Here is a 20,268-nt window from a genome sequence, read left to right as displayed (position 1 = left end):
ACGATTTTCTTTTTTTTTGTTGGAATTTTGGTCAACACTGCATCAAAATTTTTCCCGCTGCAGACAATGCCTTTTCTGACATAACATTTGGAAACTACAGACTGGATGTTAACCTTATATGTGGGAATACAACCTTAGATGAGACATTCTGCTGAAGTGCTATGCACAATACATTACGGGTTTTGCGCAGGTGCAGTACGTTCTGCCGACGTGCTGACTGCGTCAACCCTACGTACCTTCTCTTAAGCAGAGTTTTGTAGTCTGTGGTCTCCTCGGCGAGCGGTTTTACGGAAATGTTCACGTCTCGCGAGACTTGGCCGCGAGCGTTGGTGGCGAGAGCGGTGTAGCGACCGGAGTCGGTGCTGAGCGCAGCGGTGATGTCAAGCCTACGGACGGACGGACAGACACATGGGTGAACACACAGACAGACAGACGGACATAGGTATGAGTAGAGTGGACTCATTCTTCAGCTGACCGACAGTTTTTGCACCTCAATCAGTCTTCAGTAAGACATCTGACAGGCAGTATAAAGGTTCTAAACAGGAACCATGCGGCTCCAGAAGTCTTACTGAGGAAAAATTCTCGTGCAAAAGATGTCGGTCAGCTGAGGAATGCTTCCATCTACTTATATAACAAATACAAAAGGACAGACACAACACACACTAGGCAAGCAAGGCAGTGATGTGCAGCAGACAGGAGCTTAAGCTTTTTGGTTTCCTTTTGACGAATATTTTTAAGGAAACACACAACAAAAAGTTAGCTACTCCGGAGAGCTTTCGAGATGCACACTCTCTTCTTCAACCTCGTCTTGAAGTTCTCTTATTTATTAACATCTCCAGTAGTGATACATTATGTAGAGCCTAGACTAAAATAATACAAAGTATAACAAGTTTTTCTTTCGAGGTTCAGCTATTTTGACACAATGTCTTGAGAAAGTTTTGGCTCACCTGAAGACATTTCCCTCCTTCTTCATCTTGACCCTTTTGTCCTTGTGGACTGTCCTTCCCTCCTTCTGCCACTGGACGTCCGGTGGGGGGATGCCTGACACCTCGCACGTAAGGGACAGGGGGTTACCCTCCTCTGCGGGAGAGAAAGAATGAGGGAATGAGTGAATGGATGGATATCAAACATCTCGCATGTCAGGAACAGGGGGTTTCCCTCCTGAATGAATGAAAGAAAGAATATGGAGGAAGGGGAGGAATTTAGGACCAAACAAACATACAAATGTAGTTTTATTGATATGTCTTATGCTTTATACCCTCAACCTGTATGGGTTTATAAGACAAACTGCTGGACTCTTGCTACTTGCTACACAATGTAACCCAACACCATAGATGTACCAGTTACCATGGTGACAGATGTCTGGTCCAGGTCATTGACCTTATTTCTTTGGAATAGAATTAATAAGAGAAAACAGAGCAATAACTATATGATCCTAGACATAAGTATGCATGCTCCTTGCCTGTACTAACCTATATTCTGGTCCAGAGGGTCTTTTAAGAAAACTGGCGGTCCTTCCTTCAGTCTGGGGATCTTTGGTTTCACTGCTGGCTCCGGAACTGGCTCAGGTTTGGTAGGAGCTGCATGGAAAAAATCACATAGTAAACATTATAGACATACGGACATGTGTACGTGTAGGATTTTCACAGTAACATGTTTGTAGTCACCAATCAGCGCAATTATATGTTTGCAGTGACCAATCTGCATCATTTCTTGTTTTGAATTGGCCAATCAGCACCAAGGACAGGTTAGCCTTAACCAATCTGCATCACTAACAGCATTTTGGTGACCAATCAGCACCAAGGACAGGTTTGATAGATGTAGTATTAACCTTCTCCCTGCTGCCTAACCCCATAAACAATACAGATTTGTTGCCAAACAGCTACTGTAGCATGCTGAAGGTTAATGGCCATGTCCCTAGTGCTGAAACTGTGGTTATTAATATCATTAACCTTCTCCCTGCTGCCTAACTATATAACCAATACAAACTTGATGCTCAATGGCTACATTAGCAGGCTGAAGGTTAATGGCCCTGTCCTTAGTGCTGAAACCGTGGTTGTTATGAACCTCCCTGCTGCCTAACCCAGTAACCAACACAATCTAGTGCCGAACGGCTACCTCAGCACGCTGAAGGTTAAAAAGTTCTGCGTACCTTTGACCTTCAGCCTGGCCAAGGTTGTGGCCTTCCCCGCAGTGTTCTGTGCCACGCACGCGTACATCCCAGCATCCTCTGGGAAGATCTCGGGGATGTGCAGCGATTGGTCGTTGCCCTGTGATGTCACCTGGAAGTCATCGCTGGGCTTGATCGGTTTTCCTTCAAAAAGCCACGTGACTTTCGGCGCAGGTGTACCTGAATTACAGAAGTTAACTCTAAGATAGACTCACAAGAACATTTTCTTGAAATCACATTGTCTTGGACCTAAAATAAGTCAAAGTATTGCATAGTTGCAGAGACTATAACATGAACAAACAAAATAGAAAAGAAAACAATTATAATAGGTAACCACAGGATACAGCAGTTAAGTTGAAATGTAGAAGTGGAAACATTAACTTCATGCTGGACCATAACAACTTGTTTTCTTGGTTCTAACATATAATGAACATTTGCCAAGAGGACAGGATTAAAACAAACAAATGTAAACTCACAACTGGACCAATACACTCTTTCTTCATCTATATCAATGTCAACAAGTCATAGTTTGTTTGATATGTCCTCAGTACCATCATGAAATTTTGATCCCTCCAACAAGCCAGTTTATACATGGTATTTTTCAAATGTAATGAAAATTTGATTTTTTAATCTATAGTAGTGATAAGTTCACAGTTCCAAAGTGACAGGGAAAATTGTGAACATAAATTAAAGTACCTTAAGAAAAGTCACAGTTTAATTACAGTATCTGAAAGTGGTTTGCTATTGCAGGAGAACAATACCTGTATGTGTAAAATGTGAAATGCAGATATCATTGAGAAAAAAGTTTTGCTTAGGCCACACCAATTTTATTTGTTGGTTCTCGGATTCGCCTCTTCGTTTTTTTCTGATTTGCAAAAAAAAAATTTGATTCTGGTCCTGAATCAACTGAAAAATGCTCATGTTTTGCCCCCCAACAGTTGAGGAAAGTCCTTTTCTTCCTAGTTGTTACAGTTTTCCCATCTATCATTGCAGTGGTTTGATTAAAAGTTCAAAATTCAATGTTTAAACTTTAACCCAGCCTTTTTTGTTGACTTCATGGCTCATTTTGTAGCATTCAAGCCTATAATAGGATGCCTGGACCTGTTTTTATTTTTATTTTTTTTCGCCCTGTCGCTTCATATTTTTTCTGAAAAAATCCGAGAACCAACAAATTAAATTGGTGTGGCCTTACCGGAGACTTTGCAGGCAAACATGACGCCGTCCCCGTCCCGTGCGGAGACGTCCTGTAACGGTCGCGTGAAGACGGGAGGGTCTCCGCTGGGGGCCAGCTGCAGATGCTCTGGGAACAAGAACAAACCAAATAAGGAATCAGCTCTGGGAACAAGAACAAACCAAATAAGGCAACTCCTCTGGGAACAAGAGCCGGCAGGTCAGACCAAATAAGGAAATAGCTCTGGGAACCAGTACGTCACACCAAATAAGGAAACAGCTCTGGGAAAAAGAATGGGCAGGTCACACCAAATAAGGAATCAGCTTTGGGAACGAGAACAGGCAGGTCACACCAAATAAGGAGACAGCTCTGGGAACAAGAATGGGCAGGTCAGACTAAAGGCAAAACACATACTCAAAGGTCCACTTTTTATCTATATGTCCAAGATTTTTCTTTAAAGCTGGACTGATTTGTATCACCAGCGGGACTGGAATCCTACGTGTCTCTGATTTTTCCGTTGGAAAACTCTCAAAAATGCTGTAAAGGCCATTTCAGAAGGTTCAATTTTCACAATTTTCCAGGCCCTCAGACCCCCTTTCAGAGCAAACAAGCACATGACTAGTGCCTGCAAAACTGTTTAGTTAGGTATCAATCATTAACTTTTGGTCTAAACCAACTCATACATCAGCAAATGTATGGGTGACTTATACATGTTGCTTACTGCATACAAGCTTAAAGTACTCAAAACTTCCTTTCTTTAAAATTACAAATTTTTCTATCATTTTATTATTTGAAATCACCTTTTAGCAAGTCCCTAGGGTTGGAATAAAAGATTATGAAAAAAGTTCATTCAGTCTCCCTCAGCCACAATATGGTTCAAACTAGACTTTGGCTTAGGGCGAGGCTGCCACATCGGCAAAAAGAAAAATCATGGCGGCCGCACCGTTGAGTTTGGGGACACATTTCAAGGAAGAACTGTCCTGCAGCATCTGCCTGGAGCTGTTCACCAGGCCCAAGGTGCTGCCCTGTCAGCACACCTTCTGTCAGGACTGTCTACAGGACCATGCAGGGAGGGGAGGGACCTTCCAGTGCCCAATCTGTCGTCGGCAGGTCAGGCTGCCACCCCAGGGGGTCGCAGGTTTGCCCGATAACCACCTGGTCACAAGTTTGTGTGAGAGACTGGAAAACCAGGCTACACTGTCAGGGGAAACAAGGGAGCAACCCCAGTCTGCAAACAGGTGCAGTTATCACCCTACTGAAGAGCTCAAAGTGTACTGCAAGCAATGCCAGATACCAGTTTGTGATCAGTGTTTAGAACAGGGTCATGATGATCATCGAACAACATCTCTCAAAAAAGCTGCACAGGAAAGGAACTTCACAGTCCAACCATTGATCAATGAGGGGAGGAACATTGTGGAAAGTTACTTAAGCTTCCTCAGAAGTCTGAGGGAAGAAGAGAAAACCCTAAATGAAAAGAAACAGCAGAGAGACAACGGGATCATTCAGGCCTACAACCAAATGGTTCAGAAACTCACCCAGAGAAAAGACCACCTCTTGTCTGAATCAGAAGAAAACCACACTAAAAACTTGGACAGAATACAGACTGAAAGGGACAGAGTGTTGGCAGATATCAATGAACTGTCTGCTGCCTGTGATCGAGCAGAACAAGAACTGCAGCAGGGAGGGGTCGAGTTTCTCAGTCAGCAAACCGCTCTGACAGAGGTGGTAGGACAGTACAGAGGAAAAGCAGCACCAACTCCTGTACAAACCCAGCCTGCTGTCTTTCAGCCCACAGACACCCCCGTGCCAGTATTGGGACATGTGACGGTCCAGTCTCTCCCATCTGCACCTATCCCAGCAGCACCTGCAGCAAGGAGCACAGGTCATCACCATGGTAACCAAAGGAAAGGGGAGCATCAGTGTCACAGAGTGACATTTGGTGGACGGGGATTTGGACCAGGTCGCTTCTTGGGTCCATATGGTGTTGCAGTGTCAGATGAAGAGGAGATTTTTGTATCAGACTCGAAAAAGAGAATCCAAGTCTTCACCCTGCAGGGAACGTTTGTCCGACAGTTCCCAACAGTCGTGTCAGGTGAACAGAAGATGTGCCCAGATGATGTGGCCATGGACGGGGAGGGGAACCTGTGGGTGGTGGGGGATACAGACTCTGCTGAGTTTGCTGTGCTGTACAACAAACAGGGCAGGGTGCTGAGGAAGATTGACCTACAGAAGACAGGGTGGGGGAGAGGAGTTGCCGTGGACACCAGGAGGAACCACATCCTCATCACACAAATCACAGGAGACTGGGACAACCGACATGGTGAAGTTTTGGTGTTCAGGCCAGATGGGACACTTATGAGAACTGTGGGTCAGCAGCAGGGGATGAAGGAACCACGGTACATCACTGTGGACGGGGAAGGGAACATTTTAATGTCAGACTGTGCTAATCACTGTGTCTATGTGTACAATGAGGACGGACAGTTTCTGTTCCAGTTTGGAGGTTTGGGAAGTGGTGAAGGTCAGCTGATCACTCCCCGTGGTATCTGTACAGACAGGGCAGGAAACATCATCGTGGCAGACACGGCAAACGACCGTGTGGAGATGTTTGACAAGACAGGAAAATTCCTCAAACACATCATTACAGACATGAACAGGCGAATGGCTGTTGCCATGGCAACACAGGGACAGTTGGTAGTAACTGATGATACAGACAACACTGTCACCATATTCCAGAACTTCTGAATCTGAGTGAGGTGATAATCAAACTTGACAAATCTGTAATAATATCAGTTTACTTAACTCTGTTGCTGTATAGCTTGTTGCTGTATGTATAATAGCACCAGAAACTGCTCTACTTATGATCAGATTTGGATACATCCCCTAAGCTCACAGCCTTAAAACACACTGAGCTGTTAAAAATCAAACTTTGTCACTAAAACCACAAATTGAAAAGAAAGAGCAAGACTAGTGGTTACATTGCAATGTACAAAATTCATGTAATTACAGAGAGTTAAATAGAATTGTCTGTGATTTGAAAGAGTTCTTATTCTGGCAAAATCTATACAACAATCTAAACACTAAAAAGGGGTAGGGAATTTTCCCCACCAGCCTCGTAACCCCTGCTTCTCCTATTGAGTCAGTTAGTCCTCACTACTTGTGAGGATGTTTCTGACTCAGGGTGAAGAGTTGCTGTTATAGTTACAGGCTAGCTCTATGCCTAGAAGTGGCCAAATGGCCTTGCATTGAGCGACACCGTTAAAAAAAAAAAAACTGAGAAGGAATCTTTACATAGATTTTTTAACTTGTGTGTTCAGGCATTTTTGTTGTCTTTTGTGAAAAAACTTTGCATATGAATGCTTAAGTTTTGATGTGAATTTTGTCATTTTCCAAATTACAAATTGACAAATACAATACACAAAGTTTAAGATGTGTATAATACAAATTTGAGCTCAATACTATTTTGTGGTCTGCTGTGTTTAATCTTGTTCTTAGACTTTGGCCCCTTTTTGTTTGTCTGTGGACACCCCTAGTATGAAGTGGTCTGTCCCTAACCTGACATCATCACAATCAAAATGGCGCCATTGTTGGGAAAGTCAAATCGACGTCATACTGTTTCACTGTATATGTATATGACACTGATAAATAAGGCCATGTTGATTTGATTATATGGATGACATCCTCTGGGAACCCCAAAACTGATGCGCGCGTGCGAATAAAAAAAAGTTTTGCAAAAAAAAAAAGTTGCTTTCACTATGAAATCTACGTGGTCATCAAGGTTGAACAAATGGCACAGAATATGTTATGGCGAATAATCTACTCTAATCAATAATCAATAATCTATGGATGTCATCCATATAATCAAATCAACATAGCCTAAACTAAAGAAAAATTAGATATAACAAAACAAACACCAAATATTATATTCGTATTCATATTTGACCTTATAGTGGGGTCGTGTGGCGTAGCGGTAGCGTCTTTAGCCCAGACTCGAGAGGGCGAGGGTTCGAATCCGACCCAATGTCACCAATCTTGTACCCTTGGGGAAGGCACTTTACACAACTTTCCTCACTTCACTCAGGTGGAAATGAGTACCTAAGCTTCGGCTAGGGACGTCCCTCGATAGGACGTTAAATGGAGGTCCCGTGTTTGGGAAAGCCACACCCCATGCACGTTAAAGAACCCACCACACTTATCGAAAAGAGTAGGGGATCTTCCCGGTGTGAGTGGTTCAAACCTGTCAGTCTGGTCTCGGGGTTGGCATCTTTGAAAAGGTGATAGTCACCTGTTATGTCAATCCTTCCACTAATGTGGTAAATCGTCATAAAATTTAAAAAAAAATCAATCTTGAAGCTAACAAAATGATAGCTAATGATAAATAAACTAAAATTAAACCTAGATATAACCAAACAAATCTCAGATCTTTTTATAAGTGAAAGTTATAAATATATAAAACATAAAAAACATAAACATAAAAAAAACAAAAGTTTCATAACTTTTTGTCCAATCCTCGAAAAATAAATGTGAACGAAATAAATAAATAAATAAGTGAAAGTTGACTCACCGTTGACTAACACCTCGGCAGTACACCTGGCCTCACCTGCAGCGTTGACGGCCTTACAGGTGTAATCAGCCTCGTCCTCCAGGTGTGCTCGCTCAATGTACAACATCGCCACCTGGGAATGTAGCGAAATACAAGTTAACATTGCCACATGGTAGTGTGGCAAAATACAGGAACAAGTTATCATTGCCACATGGTATTGTAGCAAAATATACAAGCAAGTTATCTCTAGTCGTACAGTATGGAATAATAGGTTATAAGCTTAATGACATGAACAAAGTCTGCATCAGTCAGTTGGTATAGAAACTATATGTATACAATTTGTAAATATGAATTAATATGGTTCATATATGGACTATAAAACTCTACACAACAAATACAACATTAAATTAAGTGTGGTTGTGTGTGTTGGTCCATGTACATGGAATAGAATTATTTTAAAAAAACAAAACAAAAAAACGACACATCCCCACCTTGTTGGCATAGGTGGTCCTGAGGTCGGCGCCCTGTAGGTCGTTGACCTCCTTCCCGTCCCTGTACCATGTGACCTGCGGGGTGGGGTCACCTGTAATCCGACACTCCAGGCGGATGGGGTCACCTTCCAGAACCTCCGTGTCCGAGAACTTCAGCAGGAAGGACGGCTTCACAGTCTTCACCGACTTCACTGTCAAGGAATTAAAAGTCATTTTGAAAAACACGAATTAAACTAGAAAGGTAACATTTGCAAAGCAAATGCATAATGTTTACCTTCGCATATAGTTTTCTCTTCTTACTCAAATACATGTACATTCATATACTAGTATATGGTCAGACAGGAGTCTACATCCCTCCTATACAATTGCAACATTATGTAACCCAACACCAGTTACCATGGTGACAGACATAAACAAATCAGGCCATTGGCCAGGTCAAAGGTTAGTGTTTGGAACAGAAGAAGAAGAAATGTAGTAAAAACAATATGTTTTCCTTCGGTAAACATAATGATGTTTTGCCTTTGATACTGTAAGATGGAGTATAAGTTACCTGACTCTTATGTCAGTGTCATTGTACCTAGAACAACTTTATCACCATGGCCTGTACTTGTATATTAGTTCAAAAACAGGTAAACAGCTAGTAGTAAATGAACAAGTCTTGCCTTATATACTGTCTGTAAAATGTAAGTTTGTAACATATGAAACTCTTACAACACTATATCTGTACCTAGAATTGCAGGCTTAACACCATGACCTGTGCTAATAGCTTGTCACCGAGTATAAAGTTATTACATACAATATAAAATATAAAGAACTTTCTTTCAATGTAACACTTCTTATCAATGATCATTGGAAATGGAGTTAAACTTCATATTTTCAACTACATTTTCATTCTTACAGACATTTCTGGAAGTGAATACAGCCAGATTTAAATCTTACCATGTACTCCCAAGCTGAAGGTACAGCTAGCCTCCTCTCCCACTGTATTCCTCACAGTACATCCGTAGGTTCCTGCATCCTCTCTCTCCACATCAAAGATCTCCAGGTGGTACCCATCCTCCTCCTCAAATATCTCAAACCTCCCAGCATTCCTCACCGCCACCCCATCTCGTTCCCAGAGCACTTCGGTGCCGCCCGAGACGCGGCAGACAAAGATGGCGTCCCCGCCCTCCTGGACGGTTTGGGACGTCGGCTTGGCGAGAAACTTTGGTGCAACGGAAGGCGACGGTTTGGGGGGTTCTGTAGATGGGCCGGGTTTTGTGTCTTCATGTTGTTGTCCTTTTCTTCCACTGAAATTCAAAGAACAAGCTTAAAAAATTAATTGGATTCACACTGATGTAGGTTTGTTGTATCCAATCATCACCAAAGACAGGTTTGCTTCAACAAATCAGGACCAAGGACAGGTTTGCATTGACCAATCTGCAACATTTCTTGGTTTGAATTACCCAATCAGCACCAAGGACAGGTTTGCTGCAACCAATTAGCTTTCACAGCTTTCAAAATACAAACTTGATGAATTGCATTCACATCCATAGTACACATCAGTTATCTTAGCTACAGAAAAGTTGCTCTCACCTGTCTGTAGTTTTGGTCCTAGTGTTTGGGTCTGGGTCAGGCACACCTACAGAAGAAAGTAAAAAACAAACTTTATTGCACAACAAACTATCTAAGGCATTTACTGCTATCTATCAAACACACTATGAGACTTATGTACTTTAGGCCACACCAATTTAATTTGTTGGTTCTCGGATTCGCCTCTTCATTTTTTTCTGATTTGCAAAAAAAAAAAAAAAAGATTCTGGTTCTGAATCAACTCAAAAATGCTCATATTTTGCCCCCAACAGTTGAGGAAATTCCTTTTCTTCCTAGTTGTTAAAGTTTTTTCCATCTATCATTGCAGTGGTTTGATTAAAAATTCAAAATTTATACTTTAAATTTTAACCCAGCCTTTTTTGTTGACTTCATGGCTCATATTGTAGCATTTGGGGCTATAATAGGATGCCTAGACCTGTTTTTATTTTTATTTTTTTTTCGCCCTGTCGCTTCATATTTTTTCTGAAAAAATCCGAGAACCAACAAATTAAATTGGTGTGGCCTTAGAGAGAATATGTAGTGTGGGATTACAATGTGCTATTACAGTCAATGGTGGAACTTCTAGTGCCTAGACATTTCGTCCTATATGTACAATGGGTTGTCACTATGCTAATATTCTATCTGACTCCATTGATAGAAATCCTTATACATGTATTGCATTTTAAAAATGTGAACCACACTCTTCAAATGGAAGATGGGTGACACAGGGATGCACCAATGACTGAATGTTTAGGCCTTAAAGTCTTGAATTTGTTAACTTTGAATCTCTCACCTTCCACCTTCAAGTTGAACATACAGACATCCTTCCCGCTGTTGTTACTGATGACGCAGGTGTACTCTCCAGCATCTCCAGCCTCAACCTCACTGATCTCAAAGTACTAAAGAACAACACAGGATTGTTATGATTTATTAGCAAAGGTAGATCACAGCTACATGCCAAACTATATACATCCATTGTCGATTTTTCTTCCAAAAGACTCAAATTCTCAAAAACTTTTCTTGTCTTAACACTTATTGGAATACAGGAATTGGTCAGAAACATGTTCCATTTTAGCCATATACACAATTTCAAGTGGATAAAGAAACAAAGCAGGCACAGACAATCATTTTTAAAAAGTCATGAGTATCCATTCAATAAGATTCACAGGTGATTAGGGATTAAAAAATTCATTGATGAAAATAGGCACACCAGTGTCAAACCTTGCTGTACAGAAAAAATTTGGATACATAGCATAAAATATTAAGTGTTGTATACAACTCAGTACACAATTTGTCACATTAAACTTTGGTCTATCACTTCTGTGTTCTGTGTTTGGTACACAATTTATAGCTGATACATCAGTATATCAGGTCTCCCACCTGAGTTCCATACTCTGTGTAGAGCTCGAACCTCCCCTCGTCCCTGATTGGCTGGTCCCCTCGGTGCCACGTGACCTCGGGCCGCGGTCGCCCGTCCGCCTTGCAGCCGAACTTCACGAACTCCCCGACCTTGGCGGAGGACGACCTTGGCTTGATGAGGAATTTTGGCGGGAACTGTTTGGGCCTGGCGTCACGATCGCCCTTCTTTGGTGGCAAATTGTCCTGGGACTGGGTCAGAAAACTTGGCATTCTGTGGGAAGAAATCGAGTGATATTTTTAATTAAACACAATCTACTAAATAGTTAGCTAGCACATCGATGAAGGTTGGATATCTAAGGTAAGGAGATACACAAGAAAACAGTAGACAAGAAAATTAATAGTCAGTACTTAAGCAACTGGATAGATTTTAGAACTGCAGAACTGTCAATCTTGTAAAACATCAGACTTACTATGATATACCGGTAGCCTAGGGGTTTTATTTTACACAACTAATATTGCCTCTTACCTTGCTTACGTCTTGGTGTCTATCAGACACCTTCCTCAGAGCTTCTGAATGGAGCTTCTTGCCGGTATATGTAGCCGATGTAGGTGGCACTTTTGTGCTACTGTGCCATGAAACTATGTTCAGAAAATCAGACACACACAACTAATATTGCCTCTTACCTTGCTTACGTTTTGGTGTCTATCAGACACCTTCCTCAGAGCTTCTGAATGGAGCTTCTTGCCGGTATATGTAGACGATGTAGGTGGCACTTTTGTGCTACTGTGCCATGAAACTATGTTCAGAAAATCAGACTTACTTTGCAAAGGGCTGCTGCTTCTCTGCAGATGGCAAGTCTCCTATGTCATCATCTTCGTCTTCATCCAGAACTGAGAAGAAAGACAAGAAAATTATTTTAACCATCCCATCATGAGGCAGTCTGTCCTTGGTGCTGACTGGTCTTCAGATATGTTCATTCGTTACCAAGACTAAACATAGACATGTGTCACTTGAAAGTCCAATGTTGGAGCAGAATGTACTGCACCTGCACCTGATTCTCCATAGTTTTTGTTGGATGTTTTGTCAACATTGCATCAGAATTTTGCCTTTTGTTTCAAACTTTGTGCAGGTGCAGTATGTTCTGCCGACATGCTATTTACTAAGGACGAGGGTTAGAGTTAAAGGTGCAAGTGTCCAACAGCACATAACAGTCATGCAACGTGAAGTCTGGAGGTGTGTGTCAGTTCAAAGGTTAGCTTGCACTGTCAGGATGTAACCATGCCAACCATGTATGTTACCATGGCAACTGTACCTGTGCTGGCACTGTCCTCCGCAGCAGTGTTTTCAGCTGAAGTTAGTTTTGGCCTGACACCTGTGGGAAGGAAGGAGGGAGGGAGGGACAGAAGGAAAGAAACAGGGAAAGAGAGATGTGAGAGGAAAAAAATCTAGATTTGCCAGTTAATTGACAAGTCAGATAGTAATCTAAGGAAGATTATAATTATATTATTAGCATTATATTGAGACAGAAAAATTAAAAGAAAATTGAGTACCACTTGTCAATGATACATGTTAAAATTTGTAAGTATTCTCAATTTAGACTAAGAGTCAAGAAAGACAGAAAATCAGAAAATAATCCAGAGATAGCAAGCACCCCCATGAAACTCCTTCCTCTTCGCCCCCGCCGTTCTGCTTCGCCCCCGCCCCGTTCTGCTTCGCCCCCGCAAAAAATCTGCTTCGCCCCCATCGTTCCTCTACGCCCCCGGCGCAATTCTGCTTTGCCCCCGTCCTTCTGCTTAGCCCCCAATGGCGGCACAGCTCACAGTCGACACGAAAATCGTCTGCAAAATAACAATAAAGGCTGTGCCGCCAAATTTAAAGTAGCCCATGCTCCGACAAACATTCTGGACCACCTTTCTGCCAAGTGGCGTTGCACAAATCCTTCCCATTCAAAAGTTTACCCCTGCCTCACGGCCCGTCAGTGGTTCTTACGTTTATAAGTACTGGCGGGAAATTTCACTCACGGCTGTACTTATAAACGCCAGTACTTATAAACGTAAGAACCACTGACGGGCCGTGAGGCAGGGGTAAACTTTTGAATGGGAAGGATTTGTGCAACGCCACTTGGCAGAAAGGTGGTCCAGAATGTTTGTCGGAGCATGGGCTACTTTAAATTTGGCGGCACAGCCTTCATTGTTATTTTGCAGACGATTTTCGTGTCGACTGTGAGCTGTGCCGCCATTGGGGGCTAAGCAGAAGGACGGGGGCAAAGCAGAATTGCGCCGGGGGCGTAGAGGAACGACGGGGGCGAAGCAGATTTTTTGCGGGGGCGAAGCAGAACGGGGCGGGGGCGAAGCAGAACGGCGGGGGCGAAGAGGAAGGAGTTTCATGGGGGTGGCAAGGTGGCATGAGGGACCCTCTGAGAAGTTCAAGTTAAAACCCAACTATATCCAGGTGGGATTAGGGAACGTCTCATAAGTTCAAGTTAAACCAGGAGGCATTAGGGACCTCCTCAGAAGTTCAAGTTAAAAAAGGAGGCATTAGGGATCTTTTCAGAAGTTCAAGTTAAAACCCAACTGTAATCAAGTACATTAGGGATCTTCTCAGAAGTTCAAGTTTAACCAGGTGGCTTTAGGGATCTTCTCAGAAGTTCAAGTTTAAAAAGGAGGCATCAGGGATCCTCTCAGAAGTTCACGTTAAACCCAACTGTGACCAGGTGGCATAAGACATTGCCTCAGAAATTCAAGTTAAACCTAAATGTAATCAGTCTGCATAAGGGAATGTCTCAGAAGTTCAAGTTAAACCTAAATGTAATCAGTCAGCATAAGGGAATGTCTCAGAAGTTCAAGTTAAACCTAAATGTAATCAGTCAGCATAAGGGAATGTCTCAGAAGTTCAAGTTAAACCTAAATGTAATTAGTCTGCATAAGGGAATGTCTCAGAAGTTCAAGTTTACCTTCTACGAGAAGTTCAGCTGATGACGACGTTTTTCCCGCCTCGTTCTGGGCCTCACACGTGTAATTCCCATCATCCTCTGCGGCGACGTCGCGGACGACCAATGACACGTGACCGTCCTCGCCGAACTCGTACGCGTACTTCCGTCCGTCCTGTAGCGCTGTGTCGTCTTTGTACCAAGTTACTTCCGGCTCGGGAATGCCTAAAACATAAGGGAGAACATCTGATCAAAACACATGTTTTATAGGGAATCAAAAATACAACATGCTGTTACAAGAAAGGTAACAGAAAATGCATAATGTAATGTGTCATCTTTTTGTACCACGTCACTTCTGGCTCGCTAATGCCTAAAACACAAGGCTTTATTGTGTATTTGCAAATAACCAAATTCACCCACAGACAAACTAAAAACAAGACCATGGTCAATTTTTCATGGAGGTAACAATGTAGAAACAAGTACAACGCAAAACAAGATATTAAGTCATCCTTGTACCATGTTACTTCTGGCTCTGGAATGCTTTTAAAAGCATAAGGGAGAATGTGAAAACTTTACAGTCAACAAAAACAAACTGACAAAATAACAACAAGCACTGATAAGAAACTTACATTAAATGTAATACTACCCCACATGATAGGACACTTAATTGAAGTCTTGTATTTTTGTATTTGATTCTATATGGTATGTGTTATATGTATAATAACAAAAAAAATTCAGAATCAACTGCAAAATGCTCATATTTTTCCCTGAACAGTTGAAAACAGTCCTTTTCTTCCTAGCTGTTACAGTTATTCCATCTATAGTGTACAGTAATTTTGTTGTCTTCTTCCTGTCTCGTGTGTGATTTTATGTATAGATATGGGACCACAGGAAGAATAGAAAAGCAGTGTAAACTGAAGCTAAATCATGGATCCAAATCAAGTAAAGTTTGTAAGTTCTGCCGCATCAGATTTCTGGTCTACAAGGAAAACCATCCACACAATAGTGTTTGTTTGGCCCAAGGTCTATCAGAAGGATGCTCTGATGTCATTTGATGACGTAACGGAAATGCCGTTTGCCACCTGACAGATGCCACCAGCCAGGAGATGGCTCAGGTTTCGCCACAAGGTTGCCACAATAACGGCCACGTGCTGAAATATTCGCTACAGACATGTGGCAGGTTTGGTAACAAATTCTCTCACAGGTTTTTCTTTTGGAACAGACAGCAAGAATATGTAATCTCCAAGCAGATATTTTGGTGGCTACAGTATCAAATTGGGAAGACGGTACAAATGTAACAGTATCAAATTCGCAAAACAACAGTATCAAATTGCCAATGTCTGGCAGGCAAAAAAATTCTGGTACAAAATTGAAAGCCGAATGTAAATGCCTAAAAAATAAGCTAAAGCCTGAACCTTTGCTTTATTGAGAGTGACATGTGTAATCTCCTAACACTGTTTTACTGTGTGCTGTAAGCCTATATGTGTTGATTTGCTGTCCCTGACATGGACAGTCTGACTGTGATACACGTGCACTGACCCAAACATCGTATTGACCGGTCGACAGTCAACAATTACAGAGAACTAAGCCAAAACCCAAACCTCTGCTTGAAGAGTAACACGTGTAATCTCCTAATACTATGGACAGTGTCCATGTTTATTTGCTAACCCTAGTCTGTGCTATCATACACGTGCACTGACCGTCAGACATCGCACAAACAGTGGATCCTGTCTTGACCGGTCAGCAGTCAACAACAGAGAACTAAGCTCTTAAAGCCCAAACCTCTGCTTGGAGAGTAACACATGTAATCCCCTAATGTTGTTTAGTGGCCTGCATGCCCTTTTTCGTAAGGCGTAATCAGGCCTTTTTAGTCTTCGTAATCCGTAGGCAGCCTCCCCAAAAATCAACCTAATCCATACTATTACAAGTCGTAATCAGCTCTTAGACTTTAACGTAATTCATAATCGGGGCCAAAATTTTGCATAATTTGTATTCACTACCCCCCCATGCAGGCCCTCTTGTTTGTGTTTACTTGCTAACCACGATCTGACTGTGATACACGTGCACTGACCGTCAGACATCGCACAAACAGTGGATCCTGTCTTGACCGGTCAGCAGTCAACAACAGAGAACTAAGCCGAGACCCAAACCTCTGCTTGGAGAGTAACATGTGTAATCTCCTAATGCTATTTGACAGTGTTCACGTTTATTTGCTAACCCTGACACGGCCAGTCAACAGTCATACACGTGCGCTGACCGAAAAATCATTCAAACAGATTACAAAGTCTTGACTGGTCAGCAGTCAACAGACAGCTAAGCCGAAAGCCCAAACCTCTGCTTGTAATGAGTACTGTAATGCGAAGGACACTTCTGCTTGGAGTGTATCACATGTATGAGGGCCTGCATGGGGGGGTTGTGATTACGAATTACGCAAAATTTTTGCTGCCGATTACGAATTATGATAAATTCTCAGAGCTGATTATGACTTTTCTGCTAATGTACTATTCCAAATTATGTTGATTTTTGAGGATTATGAAGACTAATAAAAGCCTGATTTACGAAAAAGGGCATGCAGGCCCCCAAGTGTACTTTCCCTGTACTTAGGCCACACCAATTTAATTTCTTGGTTAACAGATTTTTCTAGATAAATAATGGAGCGGGCGGGCGAAAAAAAATAAAAATAAAAACAGGCCTAGGCATCCTATTATGGCCCAAAATGGTACGATAGGAGCCATGAAGTCAACACACCAGGCTGGTTCAAAATTTTGACAATGAATTTTGAACTTTTAATGATACCACTGCATTGAAAGATGGAATGACTTTAACAAGAACTATGTGAAGCGGCGAATCCTATAAGCAAGAAATTAAATTGGTGTGGCCTTAAATGTGACTCACCAGCGACGACACAGTCCAGCCGGGCGGCACTCCCCTCCACACACTCTACATCACGGAGGTTCCTGTGGGGGGAAAGCAGATACTTGAACTGACATTGTGACAAGAGTGCAGAAGAAAACATCTAGTAGACATTACCTGGACGACAGCATAGGTCATTCTGAAGGGTCAAACAGCCTGCATCTATAGCATTGCCATCGTTACTGCATTGACCATAATTGCTACTTTTAATTATTACAACATTATGATGGTTTTTATAAAATTTCCCCTACAATTGCACCCCCCCCAAAAAAACAATGGTCAAACTGTTCTGAATTTCACAAACTTACAATAACAGAAGATGTAGAAATAAGATGCAAGGAGACAACCTCATATGATGGGGTTACTTTATGAAACTAAAGCATTGCAAACTGTTGTGTAATAAAGATCTTCTTCTTTGTATAATTCTTGCGATTGAATGTTCTAAAACAAACCTGACGAAGACAGGAGGTTTTGCCGTCTCCTGCCGCCCAGTTTGGAGCAGGGCCTGGATCTTCCTGTCCACCCTGTCTGCGTCACTGCTGCTGTCCATGGAGGTCGAGCGCCATGCTGCAACAGTAAACATTACAACAACTGTTACAACAACATTACAACAATGTTACGACTACTAGACTAGGTATGTTACAACAACGTTACAACCAGACAAAGTTACAGCACTCGGTCAGCATCATTGCTGCTGTCCATCGAGGTTGAGCGCCATGCTGCAACAAAAACCTGGGGCAACAATATTACAACAAAGTTACAACCAGAGAACTAATGTTACAAAAGTCTGATACAGACATTACAACAACAACCCGGTCCAGGTCCCAGTGCTGCTGTCCATCGAGGTCGAGCGCAATGCTGTACAACAACGTTACAACAACGGTACAACCAGGCACGGCAGGAACTAAGAAATCACAACATTCTGCTTTTTTTTTTTGCTTTTCTCTGAGTATAACATCTGTAAGAAGGCTGGACCAGAACAGCCAATTTTATTATGTTTTTCCTCTTGAATTCTTACACTGAAATTTCACAGAAAAAAAGTTACCAACAAAAATAGATTTAACATCGGGACTCTTGTTGATCGCCAGAAGGTCGCCAAATTCAAATATCATCAGAAAGTCGCGAACATCGGCCGATCCCTGAAAACTGCGCGATAATAGAGAGAACTTAGGGCGTGTTTTATAATATATACTGCCGAAAATTTGAGCCTGGCATGTTATGGGCCCAGGTTTTAAGACCACGTGTGGCTGCCATGGCATGTGCATACTGCCGAAAATTTGACTTATGACGATCTTTCCTTTGCCAACCGGGAGCATGTATTTCCTGTGATTTAATCCACGGTGATGGGGTGGGCGGGGTTGTCCCAAATCCACTTAAACTCGCCCCGCCCACCCTTTTAACTAAAATGTTCCTTTTAGGCGTGAAGCCCGACATTGTAAGATCGAGTAAATCAGATCTTTTATTGTCTACAAGACAGTATCAAATTGCCAACTGAACACGGCATTAAATTGGCAGAGCAGTATCAAACACGCCACCGTCGGCCTGTTCAACGAATGTAATGTAAAGAACGTACGTTCCTGAAGCTCACTGAAAAAAAGGTCTCCTGTGCTCTTATGCAGAGCGTAGGGTGGTGCCCATGTCCATTTCCGTAGCCCTTCCGTAGCCCGACACGACACACAGTTGTGCAGGGCACTACAGCAGGGGGCTGGTCCACTGGTAGTGCTGTGTGTTTGACCTTCCCACATCCTTTCTCATATGTACTGAGTGCTAAGCAGCTAGAGAAAGAAGTGTGTACCATTTCTAAAGTCTTTGGTATGACCTGGCCGGGGTTTGAACTCACGACCTCCCGGTTACAAAGCGAGCACTCTACCAATCGAGCTATTGAACCTTAGTTGCGGTAAAAAAAGTCCGACTTCTGTGAATGGGCCTTTATCCCTTTATGCAGTACTGGTAGCTGTCTGCTACTCCCGTCTCCCGGCTGTTGAATGTCAGACGTGCGCTGTACCAGACCTGTCAGCCGTCCTGCCACCGAGAACAGCTAATTAACAAGCCAAGCATTCACTACATGTCCGTACAATATACAGGCTTCATGCAGGCATGAAGGCCGTCCTTCTTAGATTGCGATTGTTCATGGCAATAGCCTGGTATCCAGTCTGATCGTGGTCGGGGCCGTAAGAGCTCTGGCCCGCCCGCCTCACATAGGTTTCCCGGTGTGTATTTCACGAGAGATTAATTAGCCCTCCACTATCGTGTTGGGGGGAAACCAAATCCCCGAGCATACTGTCTCTGATTAGCGTAACACTCCTAACGGGACGGTCTGTTGCACTGGGCGGGGGAAGCTCTTAGAGCCCCCGAAGACACAACCTGCCTGAACACCCCAATACCCCCAATCACGATCAGACTGGATACCAGGCTATCATGGCAATGATTGAAAGCCCCGATGCTTTACATGAACAGTGCGTAAAACGGCATCAAACGCACCGTTCAAACTAAGCATCGGGGTTTCAATCATTGCCATGGACATTCACTACCTGTCACTACACTGTACAGGCTTTATGCAGTGGAACTGGGGATAGAAAAGCATCAAACGCACCGTTCAAGTGAAGCATCGGGTTTCGATCATTGCCGCTGACAATCGAGATCTTTCAACAATTAACGCGCTGGCTTCACGCCTCCTGGAACAAAGGCGCGAAACCAGAACGTTTTAAAGGGTGGGCGGGGCGACTCGTAATCTGTAGATTTGCTACTGCCCGCCCTTTCCTAGCCCTAGTAGTGGCGGCCCTTGTACCGATATCTTTTTTGCAAGCCTACGTTGGCCTATTTTTAATTGATACCGCCCTGGCAATTTGATATTGAATGAATGAAGACCTTCATTGTACGCAAATACCCACTGTGTTCAGTACAGGATATTGTAGCCACCAAAAGATCTTACAACGCCGGGCTTCCCGCCTCCTCAAAGGAACGATTTAGTTAAAAGGGTGGGCGTGGCGAGTTGTGGTGGATTTGGGACAGGCTGCATCAAAAGCACAGTTCAAGGTAGTCTCCACCAGACTTCTTTTGCGGGGTGAACAAATCGTAGAAATCGGCCTAAAAAGGGTATTAATTGGCCAGAGAAGATAGCC

General features: G+C 42.8%; 2 protein-coding genes across 2 annotated transcripts in view; one reads left to right on the top strand and one right to left on the bottom strand.

Moving 5' to 3' along the window:
* Positions 1–20,268, bottom strand: part of LOC109471813 (titin-like) — a 309,005-nt gene that overhangs the window by 10,918 nt on the left and 277,819 nt on the right. The window contains 16 exon segments of the mRNA XM_019771168.1: positions 237–386; positions 948–1,080; positions 1,473–1,580; positions 2,153–2,350; positions 3,363–3,470; positions 7,903–8,014; positions 8,373–8,563; positions 9,312–9,661; positions 9,948–9,993; positions 10,738–10,843; positions 11,325–11,574; positions 12,125–12,194; positions 12,617–12,676; positions 14,258–14,458; positions 17,129–17,190; positions 17,599–17,713. Of these exon segments, the coding sequence (XP_019626727.1) occupies positions 237–386; positions 948–1,080; positions 1,473–1,580; positions 2,153–2,350; positions 3,363–3,470; positions 7,903–8,014; positions 8,373–8,563; positions 9,312–9,661; positions 9,948–9,993; positions 10,738–10,843; positions 11,325–11,574; positions 12,125–12,194; positions 12,617–12,676; positions 14,258–14,458; positions 17,129–17,190; positions 17,599–17,713 (2,260 nt within the window).
* On the top strand, positions 4,272–6,083 carry LOC109471922 (tripartite motif-containing protein 3-like). The gene is made up of 2 exons (XM_019771410.1): positions 4,272–4,572; positions 4,642–6,083. The coding sequence occupies exons 1-2, from the start codon at positions 4,272–4,274 to the stop codon at positions 6,081–6,083; spliced, it is 1,743 nt and encodes a 580-aa protein (XP_019626969.1).

This window comes from Branchiostoma belcheri, unplaced genomic scaffold (assembly GCF_001625305.1).
Source record: "Branchiostoma belcheri isolate BF01 breed outbred unplaced genomic scaffold, Haploidv18h27 scaffold26, whole genome shotgun sequence".
Taxonomy (NCBI): Eukaryota; Metazoa; Chordata; class Leptocardii; order Amphioxiformes; family Branchiostomatidae; genus Branchiostoma; species Branchiostoma belcheri.
The sequence above is the reverse complement of the archived record's forward strand: the minus strand, read 5'-3'. Positions and strand labels throughout refer to the sequence as shown.

What these genes read in the sequence shown, in the direction of transcription:
- LOC109471922 (XM_019771410.1), top strand. Translation starts at nt 4,272, where the DNA reads ATGGCGGCCGCACCGTTGAGTTTGGGGACACATTTCAAGGAAGAACTG. An exon ending in AAGGGAGCAACCCCAGTCTG is followed by an intron (nt 4,573 to 4,641) that starts CAAACAGGTGCA and finishes AGATACCAGTTT; the next exon opens with GTGATCAGTGTTTAGAACAG.